This window comes from Cryptomeria japonica, chromosome 2, assembly GCF_030272615.1.
Source record: "Cryptomeria japonica chromosome 2, Sugi_1.0, whole genome shotgun sequence".
Taxonomy (NCBI): domain Eukaryota; kingdom Viridiplantae; phylum Streptophyta; class Pinopsida; order Cupressales; family Cupressaceae; genus Cryptomeria; species Cryptomeria japonica.
The window spans coordinates 614,514,997-614,526,272 of NC_081406.1; the positions used below are offsets into that span (position 1 = coordinate 614,514,997).

An 11,276-nucleotide genomic window follows, 5' to 3' on the forward strand; every position below is an offset into this window, starting at 1 on the left:
AGACATAATCAAGCATAAATTATTGCCAAGTGTTCGAATATACATGATCAAAGACATGAAGTTGCATTTTGACATAAAGATAGTACATAAGCTAATAACAAGACATAACATAAGGAAACATATTACATCATGACGGTCCACAAGGTCAAATACAAAGAATACACAAAGAATAAATTATGAAGGCCACATGATAGGAACTCTTGACATTTGTCTCTCTCGAGCACACCATGGGTAAGAAAATCAGTGGAGCACTTATACACTCTACCATGAAATATTTACACTTCCCCATAATTCTTCCTGACATGAGGAAGAATAGCAATGCAAATTTGGTAGGAGTAATGGAATTTGTGCAGCATGATATATCTATATTCTAACACTAATCTAATGATATCATGGAGACACAAGATACATAAATTAAATATGAAGACAAAAACAACAAATTTTGCTTAAGTATCTAAAACCATTTCAAGGATTTGTGTCCCATCTTATTCACAAATATTTCAAGAGGTTAACACATAAATTCATATTCAAGAAGACCTTAGATTTATGGTTTAGGAAGAACCTCTATTTTTTTTGAGATTATTCATCAATAAAATAAATACACTACATGATTTTTCCTAGAGATGATACATCAAGAGGAGCAAAAAGATTAATACATAAATAAAATCTGAAATCCCAACAGATCTATTAGAGATCAAGCAATATTGAACATGATTAGATTTTTCTTATATATAATTTTCACAAAAATCAAAATGTAGGGAACAACCAATGAGCCTCTCTACTATGTTTTTTCATTTCAAGGCTCTTGGGGCTTTTTTACCAATGTGGGTCATATGTTTAAACCACAAATGTCTTTGTAGTAGCAAGCTTCTTGTTCTAAAAAATACGAACCTTAAAATTGTTGCATGCAATGGTACTTACATCAACATGAAATAAATTTATAGTATGAAATACTATAACAAAATCTATGGCTCCATGCACCATATTCATCTTTGTTAAACTCCACTTGCACACACAAATAAGTCATCTAGTACATGAACATATTGTTCTTCACTAAACCTAGATTGTGGAAGATAATAGAGATGGATTTGGTCCTCCCATCTATGAAGGAAAACTCATAAATATGCCATAACCATTGATCTTGCAAGAAGAATCATCACCCAAGTAGACCCTTCCACCATTGTGGGTCTCATACTCAACATACCACTATATGGAAAGATACATTTAGGAAAGAAGTTTTATTTAAGTTATGTTTGTACTAGATTACTCTACCATGTTAATCAATAATATCTCTCATAAAGGGATACAATTAAAAGTTTAATAAGTAGGGAAGTTCATTCAACACAAGGTAATGAGAATGAGAATGAACTTTAGGATAAAATTTAAAATTCTAAGCCTAACGATAACAAACTTGTTAAAAAATAACCCACGTACCAAACTATGATAGTCCTTGAGCATGATCAACAAGCTTAAATACCACTTAAATACATGAAACACAATTTTTCTTACCCTCTCACCCATCTCTTATTTTCTCAATTCATTTTAGCCCATTCATAAAAAATCTATTCTATAGGCAACCCTCTTTAAAAAATAGAATAATAGTTTGAGCTAAATCTATTTAGCTATACTACTTCCTACATCATTAGACAACTTGAATTCCACAATTTTACCTTGTTTTCTTGTTCTATTCTCTAGGCTTTTCTTTTGTGGTTCTATTCTTTTCTCCTTCTTCCTTGACTTTGTTAGTAAATGGATTTGATCTCTAAAATCACAATTGTTATTGGGGTAAAAAATATCCTCCTCAAATGATGAGATTGGCTTTATTATGGATAAAATATACATACAATAGAAAAATGACATACAATTTGAAGTGATTTTTATGGCTTTTATCCCAATTAAAATATAAATTATGGAATGAAAATACACACATTTTGAAAATAATATGTTATGAAGGATTGCAATGAAAATGTGTAAATTTAACAAAAGAATATACTTTGAAGAGTCACATGAATATGGAAAATCAGAATTTAAGTGGATGAACTCACAACGAACTCTAAGAATTGTAAAGAGAAAACTAGAGAAATATGTTTATTTCTAACATAAGAAATAATACACTCACAAATCACATCTAACATAAGAAAGGATATAATCATAATATCATAAGAAATCAAAGATTTGTATGTATTATTATTGCCTCCCCAAAAATTTCTAAAGATCTAAAGTTTAATTCTAAATACACGTTTACAAAATCCAAACATTTATAACCTAACATCATAACTGCCCAAATATTTTTTTGGGGAGGAAGGAATGGAGAGGGGGAGGCTTTTTACAAATATTTAAGAAATAAAATACAATTTTTTCCTATAAATAAACTTTTAAAATATTTCCCTTCAAACATTAACAAAATTAACTTCAGAATAAAATAATAGATCTTCACATAAAGTTGATGAATGCATGGGTGCCAAAACATTCTGTCAAACAAAATTAGATAGTTTGATTGTAGGTGATCATTTTCAAAGCATTTTATCAAACATCTTACGAGTATGCTTCCATTCTGCTTATATATTTCCTCTTCATCATGGCTCTTACAAATGAATTTTTAGGGTCAATCCACATCTTGTGGAATGAACAACCTTCTAAATAATAAACTTTCATCCATCGATTAGTAATCATTGTGTCTTGGTCTTGAAGAGCTCACTGACTACGTTCCTTATGTTCAGATTTACATACTTCAGATTATCCAAATTGTACCAACGGTGTTATTTTAGTGAACAGATTCATTTGAAAAGGGGTTTTCCCAACAAGGTGATTCATTCACAAACTATAGTCTCCATCATTTAACTATTGTGCAGGCTTAGATCATACATCATGATCTAAGCAACTCCCATTATTGTTCAGAGTTTCAACTGTGGCAGACTGCTTATTTGGCTGTCTTCTTATAGTTCAGTGTAATGTTTTTCATATAAATCTCTTTACGAGAACCCAAAGTTTCCACCAATTACTCTTAATCTAGTGTATTTATTTGTTAGATTGCGAAATCTTTGATATTTTCTGTTCTTGCATTGTCATATCAAGGCTTGAAGCTCAGTTTGGTGTGTATATCAAAAAGCATTCTCTCCAGGACCAATCTCTATGATGCAGGTTTTATTGAGTACCCTGAACTTGAACTTGAATTGCTTGGGGTCCCTGATGACACAATCTCTGTATAAATCTGCTTTGATAAATGTGATCTATCAGTCAGGCCTGCTTGAGGTGAAACGATGTCTTTTCTACTCATTTCAAAATCCTCTGGATAATGTAGGGTAATGTGCTCATGTAAGCTCTCTCAAGCAGCCAACTCCTCCTTGCAGTACCAGTAACTGGGCGAATGGCAGTCTTTCTTGCAACTTCAACATTAACAAGCTTTTGAAGAAGGAACATCAATTTCTTGGAAGTGTAGTTGTGTCCTATATATGTGCTCATGAGAGCAAATTTTTGCCCGGGCAGCTGAAATATTGACCAGAGGTAAAATTACACTGTTCCTTACACTTTGATGGACCTCCATACCCTGTTCCAAAGTATCTCTTTTGGTGCAAGAAGAGAAGATGAATGTAATATCCATGGAATTTGGCTTCATTTCTTCTAATCACACTTGCTTGAAAGTCTATGAAACCTTTTTAACAAATCCAATTTTGTGTATTTCTGTAGACTGAAGACCACATTCCTTTCTGGCATTCTGTCAAACATTTATCGTGCGTTGTCTTTGTTTCCACAGTTTGCATACATGCTCGACAATCATTTACGCCCACTTGTCTCTTTGTCCAAAATTGCAATTTCTTGTTTTTGATATTAAAAGCAATAAAAAATGAGGGGCTGACTCATAGATACAATTAAGAGAACAGTGGCAGGATCATTGTCCGCATATAATCAGCAAAGTAGCAGTCTTTTACCTCTATCAAAAACAAAAATCATACTCCGAGAGTTTATCAGCAATAAAATAATACTAGTCAGAGTATAATTCATATGCCACGCAGGGCAATAAACAGCAAAGTATAAACAAAAGCATAAACTAGGCTTATCCATCCAACGACTACACAGAATAGACAAAAAACTCCTCCACGTGCATAAAGTTATTTCTTTTTCCCTTGGCTCTTCTTAGGGAGTAGTTTTCTAGCCCATTCCTTAGTGAGGAACTTGAACAGACCTTTGTAGTCATCGTCCTCCTTGCCTTTCCCTTTGACCGTGCTTTCTTGCAAAAGACACAACGTAGTAGATGAGCATCTCATAACATTCAGAACAAACTTGGACACATCGTACATCTTTGAATTGATTTCTTTACAGTCCATACGCTTTGCATCCATGTTTTGCTTACATGTCTACCAAGGCAGTGATGACATTCATACGCTGTTCAAAAGCTCCTGTTTTGGCACAAGTAGCTCATTGCCTGTCAAGGGTTGTGCGAGACTGATTTTACACCTGTGAATTGCATTTATTATAGTTTCTAACATTTTTTCGGCAAAACTATAGTGAATGGGGTCTGCAATCACGGTTTCCATATGATCATGTTATGTTGAGGCATCTCAAAATGTAAAATCAGATAATAATTCCCTTTTCAATAGGTTTCAATGGTGTCCGTATTCTGTTCTAACACTGAAAATTTGTTACTGGTAGGGAGTACTTGGCAAAGGATGTGGAATTTAGCTTTACAACTGCTAACTGGATTAACATTGAAAACTTTCAAATAGTTTTTACATAATTCTATATTATAGAAAACAGAGAGAAATTGTAATCCTAATTGTACACGTTGGTGATCTTGTCATTATCAGAACTAGTAAGAAGTTGATTTTTCAAGCAAAGAAAGATCAAAATAAGTCAGGTTATTTTGAGATAATGAATTTTGACTTGTTCTACTATTACCTTGGATTGGAGGTATGATAAACACAAGGTTGTTTTTTACCTCTCAAATAAAATATGCTTAAGAAATAGATTGAAATTCAATAGAATTAAATGCAATGACAAATTCCAGGGAAGAAGGCCTCAATATTTATATATTTGAGGAATTCAAAAAGGTAACACATCAGAAATTTTTTTATACTTACCAACAATTTGAAGAAATTTTCTTATACTTACCAACATTTTATGGTTTTTATATGAAGTAAATCTCAAGACTCATGATAACTTAGTAATTTACATTAAAATTAAGTGGGTGCTAGGATATATGTGCGTGGAATTCTAAATACTGATATCAAATATGTGTAAAATGATCATTTATTTTTGATATGATGCATATTTATACATTGAATAAGATTTATTGATCAGCACAAGTTATCATTTGGATGAGAGTAAGAGCAATTTCTTGGTTTAGTACAAACATATTGATAATTATTGTTTCATCAACAAAAAAAGAGTACACAACAATATAAAGAGTTGTATGTGCAACGAAATGTCTTCATAAAATCTTGACATATAAGAATATACCATCAAATCAACAAATAAAATTATTATGTGATGATAAAAATATGTTGAAGATGGTAATTAATAGAATTAAACAATGAGAACAATTAAAACATGTAGAAGTCCAATTTTCCTTTATCTATTAAATGATTCTAAGTAAAACTATACAACTTTAATATTTTCTACTCATAATTAATTCTCATTTGCTTCAAAGATAGATTCTCCAAAAAACCTTATTATTTTCAAGATTTAAAAAATAAAATAAACACAAAATATAGTAAACAGTATTTAGATTAATTTGAAAAAAAAAAATGAAGGTAAAATGAAGTTTTAAACCGTACAAATCAGCAAAAGAACTCAGTACTACAAGATTTCAAATACAACCAAATTATAAACAATAAGAACGAAGCATGATAAAACCAGGATTCGAATGATCCCAACGACCCAGAAAATCCTGATCATCTCATTCTGTACAAAATTTTCCAATCACATAACAATGAACAGCTCTTATTTCCAAGCTATGGATGGCTTGATTCATCTGTTACAAAATTATTGAAGGATTGTCTTGAGAAACGGGTGGGTAAGAAGCTGGGAGGCTGTCCATCTCTTTTTGGGGTTCTTTTGAAGACAGCATGCAATAAAATTCTGGAATTCTGCAGATGCACTTGACGGCGCAGAGGGCGGCTCCCCGAAACAAATGGCACACATGAGCGTAGCCCAATCTGGGTGCTCTCCAGGACCCACAAATGGGAAATACCCCACATAGCATTCCAAAAATGTCAATCCCAAACTCCACATATCTGCTGCATACCCATTATAACTTCCCCCATAGCTCTCTGGATCGAATCTCTCAGGGCTCATGTAAGCACAAGTCCCCACATAGGAACTGCACCTCACATCTATACTCTCTGACACACTTCGACTCACTCCAAAGTCTGCAATTTTAACTGCTTGTGAACTTCTGTGAATCAACAGATTAGACGGCTTAAGATCTCTGTGCACAATCCTCCTACCGTGAAGATATTTCAATCCCTCCAGCACTTGTCGAGCAACCTTAGCAATGGAGGATTCTGTCATTCTTCTCTTGCGCTTCAATAAATTTGCCAGAGAGCCTCCATCCATGTATTCCAGCACGAAATTTATGTTCCCGCCCTCCTCAAAAACGCCCTCACATTTCACAATGGTGGGGGAATTGATCTCCTTGACAATCTCCATCTCCCTAATAATCTGTCTTGCAGACGGTTCACAGTCGAGGCAGACTACTTTGAGAGCATAATAAGAGCAGGATCTCCGATGGAGGACTTTATACACTCTGCCTTGGCTGCCATACCCCAAGACTCCCACTCTTTCCAAATCACAGAGTCCTTTTATGCTCTGTTTCAGATCTGTCTGCGGAGGCGGAGGCAGAGGCAGAGGCAGAGCTATGTTATCTCTCCTATGAATTGGAACTGGAAGCTTCAATTCCAAGCGTTTCCTTGTAGCCATGTTCATTGTTACTGCCATTCTGTCCGTCTTCTGCTTGTTATATACATGATAAATGCAGAATCTTGAAAAGCTGAAAATGTAAAAAATAAAGATAAATCCATGTAGGAAGATGAAGTGATGCAGAACAGATCTTTTATTGCCTACGTGTTAAAGCACAATCGATCCTTTTTTCTGAATCGGGACTCGCACACTTCATATCTTACGACATCGAGTACGAAATGTTTGAAGTGTTCAAAGAAACAAAATCTGTCTGAGACAAGATTAAGATCTGGTAACGTAAGAGGATTTCGATATGACCTAAACAAGGTTCTCCCTTGCGTCATCTATTAATATTCAGAGATTGAAACAGAGAACAAACTTACCCGTCAAATGACCTCAGGCTTCCCCACAAAATCTTATTAGCCGAAAGATCGGATTTTGCATATAAAAATGCCCCCCACAAAATTCATTTTGAATTTATCAGGGAGCCGTAATGGCGCCGAACTTGTTAATGTTTTTCAAGATTAAGTAATGTACTTTTATGATATTAAGTTTCTTCAAAAAAATATTGTATATATATATATATATATATATATATATATATAAAAGTTTGAGATTACATTATATGAAATTGATGGATAAAAATTGACGCATAATCTAATATGATCTAAAAAATAAATAAAAAAAATAAAAAAATAAAAAAAATTATACAAGTTACTTCTATATGAAATATTAGTTTTTAAAATTGTATGATATTTTCTTTTCTATTTTTAAATAAAAATAATTAAATATTATATATATATATATATATATATATATATATATATATATATATATATATATTAAAAACTAGTTATGATTAAATTAATTCTATTAATAATAACAAAAATATGAGTAGTAAATAAACATGTAATTATTAATTGCTTTTTATATAATATTGTAAGAGAAAGTAAAATCTTATTTACACAATTATTTTAAGATTAAGTAGTTTTTATTATAAATTATCAAAATTATTAAGAATAAACTGAAATAAATGTGAAAATTAAATAAACAATTTTTTTTCTTTTTAGAATTCAATGTTAATATATTATGAAAACTCACTTGCAATCATTATGGGGATGTCTGGTTCCAAAACAAATGGGAGGACGAGTATTGGTCACTAAATTGGAAAGATTTGTCACATGTGGTTGCTCCTAATAGTCAAAAAGAGATCTTGAGGGAGGAACTTAAAAAGATAAATATTGACTTCACTAATACAAAGGTTGTTCTTGTTTAGTTGCCTTCCAAATCTGGGTCATATTCAGTAAAGGTTATAAGAATCAAGGGAAATATCACAAAATCTAGAGGTTTTTCATTTTGTTAGATAGGGGTTGGTCTTCAAAAAGCAGGTGCCTTTGCATGGTTGGTCTTAAAAGGTAGAATCCTAACTAGTGAAAGGCTGTCTTTTCTTGAATTGCACAACCTTTTAAGTGTGTGTTATGTGACCAATTTCTAGAAACAGTTGATCAGGTGCCTTCTTCTCAACTGTGATTTTGTGCAAGATTGTTGGAAATGGGTGATGGGAAAACTTAATTGGGAAGCTCCTCTACAATTAATAGTGAAAACTGCATTTGATTCATAGCCCAGATTGTTTGGAGAATCCTTTTTCTTGACAATATGGGAAATTACCCCTGCTCTCATCATCTGGAACATCTGGTGGGAAAGAAATAGGCATATCTTTAGAAAAGAGATAAATAACTCGGAGGAGGTACTTTTCAGAATTGAGTCTAATATTTCAGAGGTAGTAAATGCTCATGTTTAGAGAACTAAGAATATTGGATCATAGTTTACTTCTTGGGATAACGATCTTCTCATGAAATGGAAAATGCTAAAACTTCCTTTCAAAGTCTTTTGAATAACTCAAAGAAGAAGATAAATCGTAAGGAAATTAGATGGTCTCCTCCTCAAGGGGATTTCTTTGAGTTAAATTTTGATGGTGCCTCTAAGGGCAACCCAGGTATATAAGGAATTGGATGTATTATTCGAGACAGGTAAAGGGAATGCCATTATAGCAGGGACAACAAGATAACAAGATGGAACCAACAACACAACTGAAGTTGAGGCTCTTTTGTTTGGGGTAAGACTTGCAGTAGAATCAAGGATTAAAAATCTAGTGATTGAGGGAGATTCTATGAATGTCATCTCGAATCTTAAAGGTTGTGGCTTGCAAAATTGGAAAATTAATTATACCATTCAAGAAGTTATTGTTATCATGAGTAAGTTGGAAAACTATTCGATTAGTCATTGTTATAGAGAAGCCAATCGAGTAGCTGATTTTATAACTAATCAAAGATGTTCGTTACAAGATGGGGTATAGAAATTATCCCTTTTGGATGTGTTGCACAATTTGGATCTCAATGAAACAGTACAATCAGACAAACTAGACATGTAAGAGGAGCTTTTGTTGGACTTGAGATGATGTGATTCAGATGAGATAGATAAAATCTTGTCACCTAGGGAGGATTATAAAGACATTCATTTCTGAAGGAAAAGGGAACCTGAAGCGGGATCATAATCCTGAAATATGTTTTTCTAACATCGTTTGTGTGTTTTGCAGGGTCAATTTTCATCCTTATATATGGATCAAGTATCTTTGTTCTCATTTGGAATAGGGCGTATTCTAGTCATATCACAAAGGAAAGCTTCTATGTAGATTGTGGCTTAATTATGAATGATTGTCCCTAAAGCCATTTCTCAATTGGGTCCACACATATGAGATTCAAATTGGACAATCCATGTTGACAAGTGCAGTGTTCAAATTTTATGTATTATGGGAGCTCCATACTCATAGGTTGATCCTCATGGAAATATCTTATCATTTCCACAATCGGCTGTAATAGCTTCATCACAAGAATCGGTTAATGGGAGGTGAAATTTTCAACTCTATTTGTTGATAGAGTCTGGAAGCTTTGTTACAAGGCAATGTTATGTGAATGGCTGGGTTCTTCTTCTCTATTCCAACATTTTGGCTGTTGTGGGCAGATTTTGTTGGTGTGTTTCTTTGTTTCAACTTTAGTTTGCAGTTGTAAAGTTGGCTTGAGCATCTATTTTGTCAGCAATCTTTCACATCTGATAAGAGTGAATGGGATATTATATTTATGTGATTGTGCATATATATTTTATGTAATAAATTTATTTATATTGTAACCTTTTTATTATATTAATATATTATAGGCTTCAACCTTTTGCTTAAAAAAAATGTTAATATATTATGATAGATAGTTCTAAGTAATTTGTTGCTATGCATGAAACTAATATAGATCAAATGAATGCTTTTGAACCTCAAAATTTCATCAAGTCTATTGTTGTAGTCCGCTTTTATAACTACAAAACTAATATGCACTAATTGGAGACCTAACCTAATTTGTGAATATAAGATTTCTACTCACGAACCCAATCTATGTTAAACTTTGGCACTTTCTTTTCAATTCACCTAGATGTTTGTGATTTGTTCTATCTAACTTGTGGTGTTTATGAACACTTTAGAGGAGTTGCTTGGTAGTGTGTGGTATCCCTTGGACAAACACTTTAGGATATTTATTTAACAAATTTTATAAGAGATAGAAAAATGCTAGTCATATAGAGAAAGAGCTAAATGTTGACACAAGTAGGTAATGTAGTTTTAAGTTCTTTTTGAATACTTGAATGATAATGGTATGCAAATTTTAAATGATTTCTAAGTGAATTGAAATGAATTAGGGTTATTCTTTAAATACAAATCTAATATTAGAAAATGAAATGAATTAGGGTTATTCTTTTCAGCTGCTTATTCTTTGGTGGGCTTAGAAGGATTATATCCAAGCCCAAATGAAGCTTCGTGTGTGTTATGTTCTAAAGGAACTTTAATTCCTTGTTCATTTGCACCACAACTATTTCCATCATAGCCACTCTTAGCTAAAATATGAAAACCGGGACCATAAAGGGATGCCAAATCAGAAAGAGATGGTTGCGCCTCATAGGTCTCAGTGCTATATGAATTAGAGGAAGGATTTTAAGAATTATTTGAATTAGAAGAAGCCACAAAATGGTTACTTATTTGTTTAGACAAAGTGGGTTTCTCTTTAGGTTCCTCCTTAGATTTCTCCTTCTTAGTCTTAGATTCTTTCCAAGATACTCTATACTCTCCTATAGAAGTAGGGTTAAAGTCTAGAGATCCACAATCATCATCTGAGAGCACTTTTTCGGGAGAAAGGATATCTCTGGGAGGAGATTCTGATTGAGTAGAAGAATCAAGATTACTAGAAGGAACAATATCATTAAAGGAAATAGATGTATTTGAAGAAGTAGGAGGATTGGGAGAAGAATGGGAAGTAATTGAACAAGAAGATCCAGATTTAAAT

General features: G+C 32.9%; 1 protein-coding gene across 1 annotated transcript; it reads right to left on the bottom strand.

Annotated features, from left to right (window-relative positions):
- Window positions 1-5,945: 5,945 nt before the first annotated feature.
- Window positions 5,946-6,995, bottom strand: LOC131064279 (mitogen-activated protein kinase kinase 9-like). The gene has a single exon (XM_057998371.2). It carries the CDS (start codon window positions 6,934-6,936, stop codon window positions 5,983-5,985), a length of 954 nt encoding a protein of 317 aa, XP_057854354.2. The 5' UTR covers window positions 6,937-6,995; the 3' UTR covers window positions 5,946-5,982.
- Between the last annotated feature and the right edge of the window lie 4,281 nt (window positions 6,996-11,276).